At 48.1% G+C, this 19,903-nt stretch overlaps 1 protein-coding gene across 8 annotated transcripts in view; it reads right to left on the bottom strand.

Moving 5' to 3' along the window:
• Window positions 1-81: 81 nt before the first annotated feature.
• SGMS1 (sphingomyelin synthase 1) overlaps window positions 82-19,903 on the bottom strand; it is an 88,653-nt gene continuing 68,831 nt past the window's right edge. For all 8 annotated transcript variants that reach the window (XM_085583981.1, XM_085583980.1, XM_021537077.3 and 5 more), the window contains 5 exons: window positions 12,690-13,508; window positions 8,990-9,107; window positions 5,960-6,113; window positions 5,151-5,317; window positions 82-2,617 (listed from right to left, as the gene is read on the bottom strand). In XM_085583981.1, the coding sequence (XP_085440107.1) occupies window positions 2,438-2,617; window positions 5,151-5,317; window positions 5,960-6,113; window positions 8,990-9,107; window positions 12,690-13,306 (1,236 nt within the window). In that variant the 5' untranslated portion in view covers window positions 13,307-13,508 and the 3' untranslated portion in view covers window positions 82-2,437. The remainder of the gene's footprint in view (window positions 2,618-5,150; window positions 5,318-5,959; window positions 6,114-8,989; window positions 9,108-12,689; window positions 13,509-19,903) is intronic.

The raw sequence follows: 19,903 nt of genomic DNA, 5'->3' as shown, positions 1-19,903 counted from the left end.
CTGAGGCAGCAGCATGCCTTGCCCCAGCACAGCTGGGACCGTGAGGAGCCAGAGCCATGCAGAAAGTCAGACACCACAAGGCAGGGTTCAGCAGATTCCATTTAATGTCATGTGCATATATATCCATACATTTACTTATGTCAATGGTTCGGATGTGCGTGATGCCAGGTCTTGAAAAATCTACTCCTCAGGTCTGGGAGCGCCAACTCTCTCAAAAATCAGCTCAAAAATCAGCTGGGGTGGGGTAAAACTGACTTTAGCCCCAAAAGTTGCCAAGGTAAAGCCGTGAATTGAAGGCAGAGCAGCAGAGCTGAGTCCTAAATCCCCACCCAGCTCTGCAAAGCTGCTGCAAAGGGTTTGGCCAAGGAACCCCTCCCTCCTTTCCTTCCCTCCCTCCCCCAGGGAGACAGAACTGATCAGGAACCAGCTGCTCTCCTTCAGCACCCCAAGCACACCAGCCAGGCAGAGCAGCAGAAGCAGCACCCCACCAGCTCCCCAGGGTTTTGGCCAAGGCAGAGAGGCAGAGATAAAACATCCCCAAAAAAATCAACAATAAGAAAAGAAGGGAAAAATGACACTTTCACCAGCACGGACGCACAGAAATTGGCTTCTCTTCTCTTTTTTTTCTGGTGTGCAGGGGCCAGCACTGGCAGCTCCTGGGGGAAGGGATGCCCACCCTGCCCTGTGCTGCATCCCAGCAGTTGCAGGGTAGATTTTTCAAGGCCTGGAGATGGCTCCCAGGAAGGCTCCCCCCGCCCGCTCGGCATCGGTTGCATAGCATTTATTTCAGATAAGGCACTGTTTTGCCCAACAGCAATTCCACATCAATGCAGTTTCCATACAGTCCACATCGGATGGCCTACAGTGCAATAACATCAACTTAAAGGCAAGGTTTGGAAGAATAAACCCAGCTTTAAATTTCAACTGAATATTAAGAAGATAAAGGAAACTACATTTTTCAAAAGCCTTTTTTATTTTCCTTCACCATTGTTGTTTTACAATACAAATATCACCTTGTGAATACACAAAAAACCTACAGAAGATAACTCTGCTTCACGTAAAATACAGAATGGATATATATATATATATTTATATATATATTTTTCTCTTCTTCATTCTTTTTTTATAAAAACTATTTTTGTTCTGCACATTGGCAAGTTTAGGATAGGAGACTTCCCCAGACATACAGTATGTATGGTAGGAGTGAAAACTTAGAATTACATGCAGTTTCTGCACAAATATTTTAAAGAAATAGATTATCTTTGTTGTTTTTCAACAACACTCCGACAAGGGGATGGAGAAACCATTCATAGTTCACTCAGTGATCATTTGTAAAATTCTTAAAAAACAGGAATTCATGGCTGTTTTGCTCTTTAAAATCCAGCTACCAAGTAGACAATAAAGTGATACTTTTTTAGCTTGACCTGCCCACAATGTGTGAGCGAGGTCGGACCCTTTTTTATTTGGTGGGGTGGGAGATTTTTCCCTACACGTGGCAATTTCAACATTATAAGCAAATTTCCAGTTTAATTTAGCTATAAATGCAAAAATTAGTAATTATACAGTATATATAATTCTGCTTTCATGGAATACTTTATTTTAAATAAAAACATTTAAGACTGCCTACTGACCATACAATCAAGACAAGAAAGGCACTAGAAACATAGACAAATCTCTCTATCTCTCCCAAGAAGCATTTTCTTTAAATTTTTTTAACTCTCTATTCTCTGACATGTAAAAATCTTTTTAAATTTAATTTTTTTTTCATACACATTTTGAAAAATAAAGTTAGGAAATACTTAGAAAATCACTTTACATATTTTTCTCTCTTTTTTTTTTTTTTGGTTTTTTGTTTTTTGCACTTTTTTGACACAGTCAGTCACTGCAGAATCTACAAAATCAGGATTTACCAAACCTTTCTGTGTCTATCATCTTATTCGTAGCGCGGTGCAATAGGTAGAAAGATTTCTTGATTTCACCCAAGGCAGATATTTAGAAACCTTCATATAGTAATTTGCTAGAAAATGGCTTACAGCCCAATCTTTGGGGCAAGAGATATGAAAAGTATGTTTTCCCAAGAAAATAATATGCTTTGTTCCCAGACGTGACTGGAAAGACCAGAACTTATGATATAAAAGCTTTTCATCTATGTCGTCGCATCATATACAAAGGAACATGGTGATGGGCAAATGCAAATCCCAACTCTATCGACAAGAAATGTGTAACAGTGCATGATCAGTTAAATTCTCTTTATTGTTGTCCAACGCAGATCCTTTGGAGAGAAAAAAAGATCACAGTGCTTACCAGGTAACTGAATAGGTCAGGTCCAGGGGGCTGCTAAAGAAAGGGTCGGGGAGCGGTGGATTTTTGTTTATGGCATCTTCTCTTGGAGGTGTGAGCACTTGGGACAGGTCCTTCCGGGGCCCTGGTGACGCTGTTACGTGTCACTCGCCAGGCGGCTGTACTTCACCTGCCGGCCCCGCGCCAGCGCCGCACACCGCAGGGGCCAGTGGTAGGAGCGAGGTACAATTCCTTGGACATTCTTCTCAAAGTACTGGAAGGGCTTGTACCACCAGACCCTTGCAAGGAGGTTCGTTTGGGAAGCTTCTTTTAGCACCTGCAGGGGGAGGAGGGTTAAAAAAAAGAGGATTAGGGAAGGGCGGGTGCTTCATTCGCATGACTTCACTCGGCGCTGTCCTGCTTCCTGCTGCTCCCAAAATCTCATCTCCCAAACTGAGCCCTGCACACACCAAAGCTGCTCAGCCCTGCCCACAGGACCTCAGCTGGTTGATGGGCCCACAGGAAAGGAATGAGCGGCCCAAAGACGGGTGTCTGCTCTCCTCTGGGAATGAAAATGCCATCCCAAAGCACAGCTGTTCCTTAAGTGCCTCTGAAATTCCACGTGGCTCAGGAATCACTTTGGGCCTGGCTGTGTGCCTGTGGAGCTGTGGGAATAAATCACATGGACTCCATTTTCTTCATGGTGGAAAAAGCCCCTTCTTTAGTCACATAACTCCTTCTTACACAGTTTTACAGACCTCCTGTGTGACTCCAGTTGGTCAGTAGCTTTCTTGCCATTTACTTTATTGGTTATTAACAAGTTGTTATTCTGTATTGATTGGTCACTCAAACCCCCAGTGTGTACGTGCAAGAAAAGTTGCTTGTGAGAGACTGTTTTCATTTTTCTATCTAACAGTGCAAAAACAGTTTATGCAGGTGCTGGTTGTTTTTTACCCAGGAATAGATTGTTATGTTAAGGTGCTGCTCACACCAGGATTGCTTTCACATGGGAACTTGCAAAGGACTAGCTTGACTTAGACAAAATGACAGGCCAGCCAGAGCAGGCTTGATTTTATAAGGCTTTTCTTTATAATTTTCCTACCTTACTGCAAGATGAAGCCCTGAGCAGGGAACAACCCAACCCATCTGGAGGATGTCAGAAGCCTGCCCTGCCCTCCACACGCTCCCAGAGCTCCCACCTACCTTTTGCTTCTCCCAGCCATGAGCAAACCCCAGCCCACAGAGAGTGCAGGTCCTGAGGGAATTATCCAACCCCCCTGCTGCCTATTATCCATGCCAGAGCCAGGGATTCCTGCATCCACCCACGAGCACAGGGCTCCTACACTGAGCTTCATCCCCATGTCAAGCTCACGTCTCAAATAAATCCACAGCTGCTTTTCATTCTGAGGCCAGGCACAAGCCCCAGCAGGAGGAAGGAGGGAGCAGCACAGCAATGTGTGCTCAGGGAAGGATCAGGGACTGGCATTTCCCAACATCCTGGCAGCTCAGGGCAGCAGTGCTCCCCAGTCACATCAGGCAGCAGAAAGGAATATGTCCTCACCAAGGGCTCTGCTGAAGCAATTCCTCAGCAGGACTGGGGCACTCCTGACTCCAGCACTTCCAGCTTGAAGTACCACTGCTCTGAGCCCAGGAGCAGAGCCAAAGCATGGAATCCCCTGAGGCTGTGTGACAAAGCTGCAGAGCGTGGGCACAGAAACACAGCGCCTCCCAAACTGACTGAACATCAAAGGGCACCTAATTTGCAATTAGGCACTTGGCTAGAAATGCACCACAAGGCCTGGCTGTGGTGCATTGCTTCAGGCAGCACCAAACCAGTGGAATAAGGAGGTGGGAACTACAAGGCCTTCAGGGGCCTGGAGCCAGATGACCTTTAGGGCCCCATCTAGCCCAGGTCATTCCACGATCATTCCATGACAGGATCTAAAAGCCTGCACTGTCACAATATAAATTCTTCTTCTACCATTGCAGCAGGTCTTTAATACACATAATAACCACAGCATATGCCACAGATAAGCAAAGTATTTTTGATCATGAGCACAGAAAATATTTGGACACCAACATGCTGCTACAGACCTAAAAAATGTCTCTTAACTCCCTTGTCCACTATCCAAAGACTTGTGCATTTCCTCTCAGAGAATCAGGGAACTCCCCAAGTTGGAAGGGACTCACAGAGATTATTAATCCAGTTCCTGGCCCTGCACAGACACCCCCAACAATCCCACCCTGGGCACCCCTGGGGAGGTGTCCCAACCCTCCTGGAGCTCTGGCAGCTGTGCCCATTCCCTGGGCAGCCTGGGCAGTGCCAGCACCCTCTGGGGGAAGAACCTTTCCTAATCTCCAGCCTGGCACAGCAGAGGTTTCACTTTAGTCAGCATTGTCAGCTCCTCTCTGATTGCCCCAGTTCACCAGCCAGGGGAACTCTCCACCCCCTGAAAACATTTTTAAAAACCAGTTCCTTTTCAGCAAGTCCCCCTCCTGCACCTCGAGAGACCTGTAGCACAAGCCACAGAACACAGGACAACCCCAGCTGGCCTCAACAACCAAACAAAACAAATCCAAGGCAAAAGAATCTAAATGCTTTGTTGTTCTGTCACAAATGTGGCCGCCTGGCCCAAATTCAGAACACTTCAAAAAACTGAGGTTATCCAGGGGCAGGAGGGCCCTGCCTGCCTTTGGGATGACCTTCCCATATTTTTGTGGTCAAGAACCCAATTAATGATGCCTTTTTCTCCCCTGCAAACCCAACAGCTGGGGGGAAGAGAGGGACTCTGCACAGGACATGGGTGAGCCTGGATATTCTCACCCCTCCAGGCTACAGCAGGAGCATCCAAGGAGTGGGAGGCACTCACTTGCTGGTTGGCCATTGTGTGGTACCACCAGAATAGCCTTGTAGTGATGTAGTAAGCCACCACCACGTCCACAGTGTAGTGGTCATGAGCAAGGAGGATGCAGAACATGCCCACCATGCTGAGCGCCCAGCAGAGCCAGTGGTACCACCAGAGTCGCCGTGGGGAATCTGCAAAGAAGCACAAGCAGGGGTTACTCCCAAGTGGAAGCTTATCAGGACTACTGCTGGGATTAGCAGAGGTCATGGACTGCAATTCTGGCTGACACAGGGATGCCTGTGCTGAGATTAGCAGCAGGAATGCTGAGATCACAAAATAAGTATCACTCTCTTAAGGTGTAACTTAAAATTGTACTCGGGGTTAATGAGATCCTTGGAAATGATAAAGGTTATGAAATCTTTGATAAAGATATAATATAAGATGGCCAGTCAAATCAACCTGCTTGTGTTTAGATTGGGTTTTGGGAAAGAATTGTCCCCTGGCAGGGTGGGCAGGCCCTGGCACAGCTGGGGCTGCCCCTGGATCCCTGGCAGTGCCCAAGGCCAGGCTGGACAGGGCTGGGAGCAGCCTGGGACAGTGGAAGGTGTCCCTGACATGGCAGGGGGTGAGATGAGATGGCTTTTAGGTCCCTCCCAACCCAAACCATTACAATCCCTCCAGTGAAGAATTTTCCCCTAATACCCAGCGTGAGGCAGTGTCCTCTCATCGTGGAGCACGCAGATATTTTAACACAAATTGTGTTCTCCAGTGAGCACACCAGAAACCCCTCAGTCAGGAAGAAGCACACAAGAGAAGGGCAGCAGGGCACTCACACTCTTTGATGAACAGGTAGGTGAGGGTGAGGATGACGGTGTGGCCACTGTACAGGTAGTCCCCACACATGTTGTGGGAGCCCGTGATGGACAAGCCTCCACCAGCAATCAACTTCATTATCCTTCGCAGGTGAGATTCCCAGTCTCCAAAGAGCTGGTGGGACAGCAAAACACAAAAGCACAGTGAAATATCACAGCTCAAAGCAATGGTTTTAACCAGCAATTTGACCTTTCAGTTCTTCTCCCTTTCTGCTTTGATCCACAAGATCAATCAGCAGATAAATAAATCCTCAGCCTTTCCCAAAAGCTGGCAGCACATTTCTAGCAGGAAAAAGACTGGAAATGAGATACAAGTGTTTTGATGTTTTGCACCTCTTGTAGCTGGTGCTCAGGTGAGATTTTCCTTCTGTTCAAGAGGCAGCACATACTTTAAAATGAGGTTTAATTTAGTTCATGTTGTTGGTAACAGTGCAGGCTCTACTGGTGATCATCCAACAGAAACCAGGAGGAACTGCCCAGACTGAACAGCCAGCTGCCAAAGCCAGGATCTGATGAACAGAAGAGCATCTCACGCCAAACCCCAAGGCCTTGGAAAAGTCTGCTAATTATTTCTTTCTGCTTCCCATTCCAACAGAAACACGTGTGCTGTCTGTCAGAGCACAGGGCCAGACTTGTGCTTTGAATCCACAGCAGCCCAAACAGGGATCTCCCTCCACACCCAGATTTGCTCTGACCCACCCCTGACCACGGCACTGGCTCACAGAGCATTCCTGGAAAAACTTCAGTTTGCCCAAGAAAACCAAATCCAAGCAAAGCAAGTCCTTCCCAGAGGACACTCTGCTCCCTCTCCCGAGTGACCGAGGGCAGCTGGCACTGCCCAACACTTTTGCTGCTCTCAGCTCTTAGCCTAGGCCAAATTTTGAACAAATCCACAAAACTGCATGCCATGGGACAACCAGGACGTGTGGAGAACCTCTGGGACCCATCAGGAAGCAGGGACTAATGGATCAATGCAGAAGTGTGCTGCATCCTCACCTGATTTTATGGTGTTTGAAAATCCATGGAAACCATTGAACTGTCAGAATGAAACACAGATCCCCCCCAGGCTGGCCATTATGTTTTTCTTTTAAAGCTTGGCCTTGCTTTAAGAAGTGGAAATTAATAATTTCTGATGGACTTGAGCATGTTCTTTGCAGGAATTAAACATTTCCTGCTAACAGTTGCTCACAAACACTAAACTGCTCCCCAAAGCCCACTTTTCACAATCACACAGAACTCAAAAAGGTGTTGAGAGGTTATTCTTTTCCCACCAGTACATTTAGGGCTTTCAAGAAAACTCCTTAATTTTATCAGGGCCCTCAGCTTGTCTCTACTTGAGTAATGAGAAGGATTTGCCAATGCCATAAATTCCCCAAACAGGCAGATTTATTCACTTCAGCCCATAAATACCTGTGTTCTCTCTTTTTTAATTTCCTAGCATTAGGCTGCTTAAACACAATGCTGAATCCTCTCCTACTCACTTCTCTTTCCAAAATCCCTCCAAAAGCCACAAAGGTTCCGCCCTGGCAAACACTGGCTGGACTTCATGAGGAACAAAAGCATTTTGGCTTTGTTTGGATGTGCCAATCCTCACCAAAACAACGACAGCACATGGACCAAATCCAATCAGGATTTTACTACCTACACCTCAGCACGTGGATCAAGTCCAGCCAGGATTTTACTACCTGTACTTCAGTGATTTTACAACCTGCCAGCTGATTTATGGCTGTGCTTCTGCCCTTTCTCCTGCTTCAAGTGCATCACAGCACAACCAGCCCCAGGAATTGCAGTAAGCACCAGGATTCCAGCAATGCTGGAGTGACCAGAGGTGGATGCAACACCACCAGCTCTGTCCCATCTCCACCCTGAGCAGGTGAATTACCCTTCCAGGCTGACCACAAGGGTCAACACTTCTGTCTCTGTAGCCTGGTTTCATCCACGGCTTTCACAAGCCTAATTTATCCCTCAGAGTCAGTGCTGGACTGGGGAGGAAGTGAGAAGTCCTTGTGCTAACAGAGTTGCAAAAATATGTGCAGAAGACACCCTTAGGAAAGTCTCTCTGTGCCATTTTCAACCAGGAATCATATTTGGATTTGACACACAGAGGTTTGTATTTATTCAGAAATCAGTGAGTGACTCACACGTGGCAAAGGTTCAACAGTTTCAGTGGGGACAGGAACCTGCTGATCATGCAAATTAGTTGAAAATACCACAGAATTTGGGCAGCTGAGTGCTTTGAAAAGGGTGGGAATCGCTGCACTGCCCTGCAGAACCTGTCAACACCTCCACTGAGAGGGCAGCCAGTGACCTACCTGCAGAAGGGTGTCCCTGTCACACCAAACCAGCACTCTCAAAATTATTTGGGCTGATCTGGGCTGGTTTGGGCTTACAGTTCAACCCATTCCACCCCTGCCATGGGCAGGGACACCTTCCACCATCCCAGGCTGCTCCAAGCCCTGTCCAACCTGGCCTTGGGCACTTCCAGTGATCCAGGGGCAGCCACAGCTGCTCTGGGCACCCTGTGCCAGGGCCTGCCCACCCTCCCAGGAAACAATCCCTTCCCAATATCCCATCCATCCCTGCCCTCTGGCAGTCTGAATCCATTCCCTGTGTGCTGTCACTCCAGTTGCTGTTGCAGGGTCCCTCTCCAGCTCCCCCGTGTCCCTTCAGGCCCTGGAAGGAGCTATGAGGTGTGTGGAGACCTTCCCTTCTCCAGGCTGAACAGCCCCAGCTCTCCTAGCCTGGCTCCACAGGGAAGGTGCTCCAGACCCCTCAGCATCTCCATGGCCTCCTCTGGACCTGCTCCAACAATTCTATGTCTTTCTTATTTTGGGAGAACCAGAACTGTGCACAGTATTCCAGGTGGGCTCTCACGAGAGCAGGGCAGAGGGGCAGAATGCCCTCCCTTAGAAACACTTCTTGAGAAAGCAGTTTTGGGAACAGCAGGACAAGGGGGAAACAGGCAGATTAGGGCAGGCAGGGGGAATTTACCTTTGGAGAACACTTGAAATGCATTCCAGGTACTGGGAGTGTAGTCACGTACATGGTAATACACCGGTACAGGTATAGTGTGCCAACAATACAGAAAAATCTTCTGCTAATTATAGACCTGGCAGGGAGAAAAAACAGGCACAAATAAGGAGGTCGCTGAAGGCAAACAAAATCCACAATGGTAAATAAAACCAACCAGCAGCTGGTTTCTCCTGATGCTTTGGAAACCCGTGACACTATCGGCTTACACCTGGGAATGCTGAACTACTCCACAAATATTCCCACACCTTCCAGGCCAGGAACACAGCAGCAACACAACCCACACTGCCTTTGGAGGTGAGTACAGGAAATCTAAGGATTAGGGTGCAGAAGCCTGTGCAGATTGAGTGCTGAAGCCATTAAAGGGGGTTTCATGCCCCACACCCCTCCATTAGCTGTTGCCAGTCACTGACTTCCTATTCGAGGCAGGGGATAAAGTTACAGGATTTTCATTCCGAGATGAAAAGGAGTAAGTTTATTTCAGCTGACACACAATTTAGCGATTACAAAGGGTCTCCTGTATAACCCAGAGGAGTGAGAGAAGAACACATCTTTGCTGAGCAGCGTTATAAAGGAAGCAGTTCACATCAGCAAGGAAAGCTCCCAAATAAAAATGCAGAGCTGCCCTGGCTGCAGGACAGGGTGTTTGCAGGGAAGCCACTCAGCAGCCACAGCTGCAGAAACATTTATTAGTGAGGGCTGATGTTCACAGAGAGGGCAGATGCAGGTCTGGGGTACCACAAGGTGCTTCTGCAAAACCAGCACGAGCACCCAGGCTAAAGGATGGGTTCAGGAGGGACAGCCAGCCCAAAACTGCCCCACTGGGGTAACACCTAAAAACACCTCAAAGAAAGACAATTAAACCTCTCCTGGAACATCTACCAGGACAGGGGCAACCCCTGGAGAGGTCTTAAGGAGAATTCACTGCCAGGTTAACAGAAATCAGGGGTGAATCCAATTAAAGCAATCACCCCTCGTGTGCCACTGGCTACAGGCCCTGTGGGGTTTGGCTCATTTTAAATCACTGTTCTTTGCAATTATGGCCATTTCAAGCTGCAGGTTCTAGCATTCACAGAATCCAAGAACAATCTGGATTGGAAGAAACCTTCCAGATCATCTCATCCCACCCCCTGCCATGGCCAGGGACACCTTCCACTGTCCCAGGCTGCTCCCAGCCCTGTCCAACCTGGCCTTGGGCACTGCCAGGGATCCAGGGGCAGCCCCAGCTGCTCTGGGCACCCTGTGCCAGGGCCTGCCCACCCTCCCAGGGAACAATTCCTAATTCCCAATATCCCATCCAGCCCTGCCCTCTGGCAGTGGGAAGCCATTCCCTGTGTCCTGTCCCTCCAGCCTTTCCAAAGAGTCTCTCTCCTTTCTTGGAGTTTCCCTTCAGGCACTGGAATTCAGTTGTTGCTATTTTACTCACTTAAAAAAAAAAAATAATATTCCTATCAAGCTGAGCTCTTTCAAAATTCCAAATTGGCCACCTTTTAAATTCTCCAGTGCTTTTGGCATGGTTATTAAACTGGAGTGCTCCACTCTTGGAGGAGTATGAGTTTGCGGTGCCAGATCAGTAACACTTTGAGTGCCTTGATTTATCAGGAAAAATTCAACTCTTGCAGGCTAAACACATTTTGCACTGGAGCACTCACTGCTGTAAAACAGTATTGCAGACTTTTTTCTTCCCTCTCTTGGTGTAAACATGGGCAAAGCTGTGAGTTAAGAATGATAATTATTAATTTTGTTCCAAGAACTGAAATTTAAGTGTGGAGGGCACCATTCCAGTGGAGCAGGGGTTCTCCTCTGCAGATTTTTTCCTCTAATATCTCATCTTTGTGGCTTTTAGAACCAGACATGAACCTGCTTTTTCCTTTTTAACATAAAGGCAGATGGGGGTTGGGGATTAAAGGCTGAGCAACACCATATTCTGAAAGACCAAAGAAGAATTTTTCCGAGCACTGTATTTCTTTTCATAATTAAAACTACCACTTGATTTTGCTGGATTTGGCATATTTTACCTTAGGAAAGTCTGAGAGAGCTCTGCACTGTAATATAAAGAAAAAATAAATGTAAAATGCTTGTATTTCCCTTTCCACCAGGAGGATTTGGATGAGTGTGAGACTCAGAGCTAGCCAACAAGTACAACCTCCACACTTACTCCTGGCCCAGAGAAATCCATTCCAGCTCTGCAGAGCTCAGCAGGGAACAGGCTGCTCCTTCAACCCCATGAGCCAAAGACATGGCCAATCCTGGCATTGTGCTTCTCCCACAGCATCTGGGAATGCTTCCCAGAGAAGTTCATCTGCCTCAGCAGCTTCCTTGAACTCCCTGTGGGAACTGCAGAGTGCCCAGCCAGACCTGCTCCTGCCTTCTGGAGAGACACCAGCCCAATCCCATGCCTTGGACAGCATTAGAATCATGGAATCAGGGAATGTTGGCCTTGGAAAGGACCTTAAAGCCCTTCCAGTTCCACCTCTGCCATGGGTAGGGAAACTTCCCACTGTCCCAGGCTGTTCCAAGCCCCAGTGTCCAACCTGGCCCTGGACACGTCCAGTGATGAGGAAGCAGAAGTGAGGAAGGCCCATCTGGCCCAATGCCCTCCCTTTATTCCTGAATTAAGTTTCAAAGGGAGGGGATAACCCCAGCACAAAAGGGATTAATCTCTTTCTGCAGCACCAAGTCACCACCCCTTTGGTGTGCCCCATCCAAAATCACAAGAACAAGGTCTTCCAGATAAAGCCACCTTGCTGGGCTCCTGTTCCTGCCAGCACCTCTCCTGCTCTTCCCTTTTTGCTGCTCAGCCACAGCTCGGGCCCCTCAGACCTTGATCCCTCTGCTCATGGACAGAAAAGAGGGATTTTCATCTTCAAAACATTCCATGACCAGTACATACACTGACTAAGCTCTGTGACTCCCTGGCATCTTCTCCTAAGATCAGAAAAAGCCCTTCCAAAGGGGATTTCCCCTTTGGAAATGGGATGACCTTTAGGGTCCCTTCCAGCGGGTGTCTGATCCCTGGCATGGCCCTATTAACCCAACTCCTCCTTCTTGAGGGAAACCCCACACCACCCCCTCTAGCTGTTTCCCTTGGGTTTAAAATCATGGAATATCCTAAGCTGGAAGGGACCCACAAGGATCACTGACCCAGCTCCTGTTCCTTCCCAACAATCCCACTCCATACATCCCTGGGAGCGTTGCACAAACGCTCCTGGAGCTCTGGCAGCTGTGCCCATTCCCTGGGGAGCCTGGACAGTGCCAGCACCCTCTGGGGGAAGAACCTTTCCCTGAACTCCCTGAACTCCCCTGGCACAGCTCCAGCCATTCCCTTGGATCCTGGCTCACAGGTGCCCTGACAAGAGCATGAGTTGTGTCCCCTCTGAACAAACAGTGAGTTCAGAACATCATTTCATCCAATCCATGGCTTCTCCCCCATGAAGAAGGTTTGAGTTAACCACACAGGCAAACACAAGCAGGGGTGTTGCTCAGTTTCTCAGGGAACATTTGGACCTCTTCTGCACAAGCAGCTCACACTCCATGCTATTTCACCTTTGAAAACTGAGATAAGAAGATCACAAGAAGCTTCATTTTGTTTGGGTGCAAACCAGCACCTGCCCTCCAAAAGCTGTCAGAAGCACTCAAGGTTTGAAAAGGTTTTACTTACTTGTATTTTAAGAGCAGCCACTGAACAAACCACAGTCCTACAAGGATCATGCCGTTGATTTCACAAATAGAAAAAGCCCATTGCACCCGATCAAAGCGATCAAAAAATGCATCTGGGAGGGGAGGCTGCACCTCCTTGGGAGGCACTCGTTCATGAACCACCGAGATAGTCACCGTGGTGAAGACGAAACAAAAAAGTGCATAAATAAAAGCCAGGAAAGTCTTGCCCCATTCCATGGGATACTGCGAGCGCTCTGGCTCCGGCATGGGGATCTTGATCATCTCCTTCTTGAACCCGTTGGGGACCCCGTTGAGCTTGAGCGCGGCGCCGAAGCCGTTCTGGCGGGCGGCGTCGCCGGCGCGCACGTGCCCGTTGGCGTGGCCGTTCTTGTGAGCCTCCATGTGGTGAGCCATCTTCAGCCCCTCGATCATGTTCAACAGCCGCTGGCCGCTGTCGGAAGACACCCGGGACAGAGGGGATTTCTTGAAATCCTCCTCCGTCAGGTTGATGAGGTCCCGCCCGGTGAAGTTCTTCAGGGGCTCACAGTACTCCGGCACGGCATTGTCCGTCAGCCAGCTGGTCACCTCCTCGGGTGACCACAGCACCACTTCTTTCATCGCGCCGGGGACGGTGGCACATGGGCCTTAAAGGGGACAGCAGTCACTGCGGCTCCAGCGCGGCGGGGAGCTCCTCCTTGGCTTCATCTTGTCCCAGGAATGGCTTTGGCCAGAGGGGAGAGCCCGTCCCTACCCAGCCGACACCAGCGTGCGGCCAGCATGGGAAACGCTCTACTTCATCTTCGTGTTGGCATTCTTCCTCCTGGGGAGGGCGAGAAAAACACAAAACTGGGCATTAGGACAGCATTTAGCCCGTGGTTCAGGGCCAAAACCAAAATTCCTGCACAAAACCAGCTGTGCTCAGCATGGGCAACAGACTCTGGAGGGAAAAGAGCAGCAGATCTGAGCTCCAGCCTTGTACACACAGCACTGTTCTTCCCAAACTTGCTGTTGATTTCTTAAAAGATTTAACACCACTTTGCAGCTGTGGGAAGCTTCCCTCCTGCTCTGTATTTGTTACATTTTCCATTTCAATGCTCTAGTCCATGAGCAGCACCCAAACTCCTCTTACAATCATCCTACTCATGGATTTAAGGAGCTACAGAGCAAATGTTTGGTATTATTTGTGGAAGAAACTTCTTCTACCCTTAACAGACTGGTACCTTAATGCAATGTGTGGCATGAGCAATTGAATAAGAAACCCATTTTTCATTCTGCAAGGCAAAAATCATAAATCACAAAATCCCAGACTGGTTTGGGTTGGAAGGGACCTTAAAGCTCATCCCATTCTACCCCCTGCCATGGGGCAGCCACACCTTCCACTATACCAGCCCCAACCAACCCATCCTAGAACTTCCCCAGGTGCCACATATAGTTATCAACACTAAAAAAATTGATGTAGATAAGCAAGGATCTACTCTCTGGGCCAAAAGAGCAGCAGGAAAATCAATAATCAAACAGATTAGCCTGAGAACAAACGGAAGCCTTTAGGTTTGCAGGTATTTAGCAGCTCTGTGAGGTAAATTTGACTGTTACCAGGGTACCCTGCTCCAATTCAAAGAAATGTTTTCTACTAGCTAAAAAAAGGAACCAGGAGAAAAAAGTTTGTTTTTTGTTTTAAAGAGGAACTAGGTAAGAAACTTCTACACTCAATGAATTGCAGAAATAGCTTAGAAAAGCTGATTGCTTCCAGTACAAAAGTTACAAGAACACACAAGTTGCTTGCTTGAAATCTCTTGAATTTTTGAGATATGAGCAGCAAACAAGGCAGGCAGTGATGGCAGCGACCACCACCAGCAAATCCTCAGGTCTGAGGTGTTTATTCAGCCAAAAACCAAAAGTGCTCCTCCCTATAGAGCAAGGAGAGGAAAGCAGCCCCACAGACCACGTGCTCTGCTGCAGCATCACAAACACAAAGTGAGAAGGTAACAGCACAGGGAAAAAAAAACACTTCATATTTTCAGAAGTCAAATCAAGCCTTTATCAGCTGTAAGAATATTTTTAGCCTCTTACAGGCTCCCAAGTCTTTGTGTTTCATCGAAGAGAAAAAAGTTGTGACTGAGGAAAACCAAACTAATTTCCCCTACTGGCATGATTTGAGCTGAAGTGGCTCAGAACAGATACAGAGCTTTATTCCTATGCAAACATGACCACACTGCACATCAATTCATTTTTTGACCTGTTACCTCTAAGCTCAGCAAGAAACACAAGGTGCAGTTTTTGTTTTTTCCATGGAAGGAGCTGTGATGGTGGGGAAAAGGAAAAGCCTTGGATGGAAGGACTGGCAGTACTTTGGACACACGAGGCATGTGCACACATTTAAATCCAGGGAGCAAGGCAGGGATGAAGATGACTCTTCCACTTTGTGCATATCTGTGTTGTTTTAAAGCAGAAGTGAGGATACAGCTCCATTTCCTTCCTTTTCTTTCAATACTGAGGAAGGCTTTCAAGCCACAGATTGCTTCATTATTCAAGTTGTGTTTAGCAAATCAGTATTTAGTTACAGAGCTCTGAACATGGAAAAAGGATGGCCTGAATTATGCATGGTAACCCACATTAGAAGCTCCTCCAAGGCCAGGACTGAGCAGCAGCTCAGCTCCACCTGCCCATCTCCATGTGCTCACTTCAAATCCCAGCTCTGGCAGCACAAATTCCCAAGAGACAATTCTAACAGACTTCTTGTTGCTTCCCAGGATGGTGCCTCACAATGACAAAGCCAAAGTTATTTATTTTTAATGCTGTTCCCCCACCCGAGCTCCGGGCCTGCAGGAGCCATCCAGCCTGGCTTTGGGGTTGTCTGAACACTCTGTGGGCACCACAAGGTGGGCCAGCATTAACTAAACCTTTTCAGTTTTCAACACTGGAGTGTCTGAATCCCAGTTTCCCAAATCCCTGCCCCTGACAGAGCAGCTTCCTGTCCACCCTGACAACATTTTTAAGGATTTGGAATCCCAAAGACACAGTTCAGGAGCCTGTAGCCGACCTCCAAACTACATCTCCATTGCCAGGGAAGGTCTGGATTGGATACTGGGAAAAATTTCTCCATGGAAAAGGTTGTCCAGCCCTGGAATAGGCTGCCCAGGGCAGTGGCAGAGTCATCATCCCTGCCTGGAGGGATTTAAAACATTTGTAGATGTGGCACTCAGGGACATGGGTTAGTGGTGGCCTTGGGAGCGCTGGGGGAATGATTGGACTTGATGAGCTTAGAGGGCTTTTCCAACCAAACTATTCCCTAATGACATTCCATTAAAGCTTCCAGCAGGCTCCAGATGGAAAAATCTGTTGCCAGCTGCAAACAGCACTTGGATACTGGCACAAGAGTCCCAAAATGCTGGTGTGACCCCAGGATACCTGGCCTGGCAGCCTGACAAAAACCAACAAATGTGTGCCTCGCAGTAAAAATGCAGGTTTGGGCAGTATTGCTGATAACTACCATCAGTTCCAAAATGTGCTCTCACACCACCAGTGTAAATCACTATCAAGCACCTTTTGCAAAAGCAGACTAAGTGATAAAGGAGGAAAGGTAATCCTCTGCTAAGGACACAGGCCATGGAGATGAGCTGTTTTCACTGAGAGTTAAAATGAGGAAAACCAACTAAAATTTTTAACACCACTTCTTATTCAAGCCTGTTTTCACAGCCTGTCTAATGGGGGACGAATAGGCAAAAAAGCTTCTTTACTCACACCTTCCAGTTTGTCACATTAAAAATTCCTCATTCCCTATGGTGCATCCATGAAAGCTTGATGGGTGTGGTGTGCAGAAACTACAGGGGACTCACAGCTCTCACTGACCCCTTCCCTTCCACAAAAGGTCTTCTCCTCTCCACACAAGCTGAAGACAGAAGGTGGGCACCAATGTCAGCTGCATGCCCAGGCTCACATGCCCAGGCTCAGCCTGGTCCCACGAGGATGAGGCATACACAAACCTCCCCAGCTCTGACACAGGTTCTTTAGCCTGGGTGACTAAAAATTCCCTCCATCTGCAGCAGAGCTGCCTCATTAAGGAGCCTGAAACCAACAAGGAATTATAAATAACAATGTGATTATCATAACAATACCAACTGCACCATGATAATGATGCTGTGGTACCTCAAAATACCCACACCAGAGGGAGCAGGAGGAAACAACCTCATCAAGGGCTCTAGGTGGCACCTCCTCGTGTTTACAGGACCTTTCTTCCCTGTTGCCAGCAAACACTGAAGTGCTAACTCAAAACATGGGGAATAATTCCTACCACCATTTCCATCTACACCTTGGCTATGGCCACATCAGAGGGTTAAATAATTATTTGGGGGACACTGTTACAACCTTGCCTATCAAGACCTGTTCTTCTCAGATCAGCTGGGCACAGGGAGCAAAGGTGGGAGCAGCAGCTTTTTGGTTAAAAAGAAGATAATCAGCCATCAGCTGGTTACTCCTCCACACTGAGAATCATGGAATGATCTGGCTTGGGAGGGACCTTAAAGCCCACCCAGTGCCACCCCTGCCATGGGCAGGGACACCTCCCACTGTCCCAGCTGCTCCAAGCCCTGTGCAGCCTGGCCTTGGGCACTGCCAGGGATCCAGGGGCAGCCACAGCTGCTCTGGGCACCCTGTGCCAGGGCCTGCCCACCCTCCCAGGGAACAATTCCTTCCCAATATCCCATCCATCCCTGCCCTCTAGCAGTGGAAGCCATTCCCTGTGTCCTGTCCCTCCATCCCTTGTCCCCAGTCCCTCTCCAGCTCTCCTGGAGTCCCTTTAGGCCCTGCAAGGGGCTCTGAGCTCTCCCTGGATCTTCTCCTCTCCCAGGAAGCACCCCCAGTTCTCCCAGCCTGGCTCCAGAGCAGAGGGGCTCCAGCCCCTCCAAGGCCTCCTCTGGACCTGCCCTAACAGCTCCACATCCTTCCCATGCTGAGGACAAGGCCAGCTCTGGGGTCTCCTTGCAAGCAGAAACGGTTGATTCTCAGTATTAACACTGATGAAACAAAACCACATCAACTTAAACCAGCAAAAAGCCACCTCCCTTATCCGTCTGTTCATCTTGAAACTCCTCCTAAAGTACTTTGAAACCCAACCAAAGCAAAGAAAATCTAAGCCTTCTGAAACCAAACTGTGCCCTGCTCGTGTTTGTGTTTTTACTCTCTAAGCTTTGCTGCCAGGACAACAGTCACTATAGAAATCAGTCAAATAATAAGCTATTTCAGCAACTCGTCACCAGGAGCCAGGAAATCCTTTCAGAGGCAGTGCTGTGCTCCACTTGCAACCCTCAGCATCCTTCCCTGACAGCCCAGAAAAGTTGAGAGGATTTGACCCTCGGTGAAAAAAATGAGGGTCTAAATGAGAGAGGTTGGTAAGCACAGCTAGAAGGTACAAAAATGGTGTTTTGGCCCTTGGAACCCAAACTCTGAGGTTCACACTGATAATGTGTGCACACAAATAAGCAGAGAAACCCAGCTGCTGTAAGGATTGAGGATTTAATGCTTTACAACCCAGCCCAGCAGTGAATTTCCCACCAATGATAACCAGGAGTCACACAGACACCGAGTGCCCCGGGTAAAAGCTGGGAGCTCTTGTCCTGTGTTTTTAGAGCACAAAACAAACTGTTCACAGCAGCAGGGCCTGACTCACTGCTACAGACACTTCCTCTCCAGGCATTTCATCGTGGCCAACAATAATGCTCTGACACCTCAGTAACTGGACATCCTGTACTTGACAAGCACCTCTGCACACCAATTTGCAAGGGAAGGGACCTGCCTGCCACAAATTATGTGCTGGGTAACCCTAACAAGCTCTCAAGCAGTGTTTCCCTCCCTCCAGGATAGATTTGCCTCCAAACCAGCATCACCCCTTCTGCACCACTAACAAGCAAGAAACTGCTGGCAGGGTAAAACAGGCCAGTAAAGCTGGGTTTGTGCTGGAAATGCAAATATATGCAAATATAAAATAGCTGTAGGTATAACACTGAGGCACAGGTGGGCTCACAAGTTGCACAGAGTTCTAAGATAGGTTTCCAAGGTCAGGCTCAGATGGAAAACAGTGGCCTGTGGACAGGAAGTCGGGGCAAGTGGAGCTACTACTATCAACAGAAAGGCTGGGATGAAAATGCAAAGCAATGCCCACATCCCCTGAACAGCTACTTACACAGCTTCAGAGGGAGAACAAGCTCTGCCTGAATACTACATAAATCCCTGAGCAGCCTGGTTTTTTCTAAATTACTTGATACCAAGAAGAAAAAGAAACCTTCACCATATATTTTCAATCTTAATTGAATTTTAAAAAAACCACCCAGAAATGAAAATCCATTTATGGGTGTAACAGCTCGGAACACAAGCCCAGAGTTGAGCATGGAGGATTTAAAACCTAAAGCACTTGCAGCACATTTGGATAACCAAACAGGTCCCACCTCCAGATGGGAACACCACCAGGGAGCATTTCCCTCTATGAGACTCCACCAGAGTTTGGAGCAGCCTGGTCTTAGTGGAATGTGTCCCTGCCATGGCAGAAGCTGAAACTGGATGGTCTTTAAGGCCCCTTCCAACCCAAACAATCCCCTCATTCTGTGATTTATAGCCCTGCACCTCAGCTTTCTTCCTCTGCCATCTTCCTGGTGCTTGGCAGTAGTTATGAAAACCAGCAAACACTCAGGAGGAGGCCTCACCTGACCAGCAGTCCCACCCCAGGAACACCTGCTAAGCAGGGCTTTTATTTTCCCTGGACAGAAATCCTGCTTCCAATGATCCTGGGATAGAAAGGATGGAGCAGGGAGGAGGGCAGGGCAGGTTTAAGTTGCAATTATTTCAGGCTAGGAAGTTGCCCGAAGTCAGGGAGGCAGAGCCAGCCCTTCTGCCCATTCCAAGGGTAAGCCAAGCACCTATCCCATTCTGTACTCAATTCCACAATCCCAATGTCTCAATCCTAAAAAAAATCAACATCTGCAACGGAAGCAGGACCAATATTGGCTTATTTTTGAACAGCTGCAATAGGAAATCTCTGCTCCCCACCCTAAATGCAAAAGGGGGTGTGAAAATATTAACAGAATATCATAAATCTTTAAAAATTAGTTTAGACTGGGTATTGGGAAAAAAAATCTCCTCTGTGAGGGTGGGCAGCCCTGGCACAGGGTGCCCAGAGAAGCTGTGGCTGCCCCTGGATCCCTGGCAGTGTCCAAAGCCAGGCTG

This window comes from Lonchura striata, chromosome 6 (assembly GCF_050655825.1).
Source record: "Lonchura striata isolate lonStrDom1 chromosome 6, ASM5065582v1, whole genome shotgun sequence".
In the NCBI taxonomy this organism is placed as follows: Eukaryota; Metazoa; Chordata; class Aves; order Passeriformes; family Estrildidae; genus Lonchura; species Lonchura striata.
The sequence above is the reverse complement of the archived record's forward strand: the minus strand, read 5'-3'. Positions and strand labels throughout refer to the sequence as shown.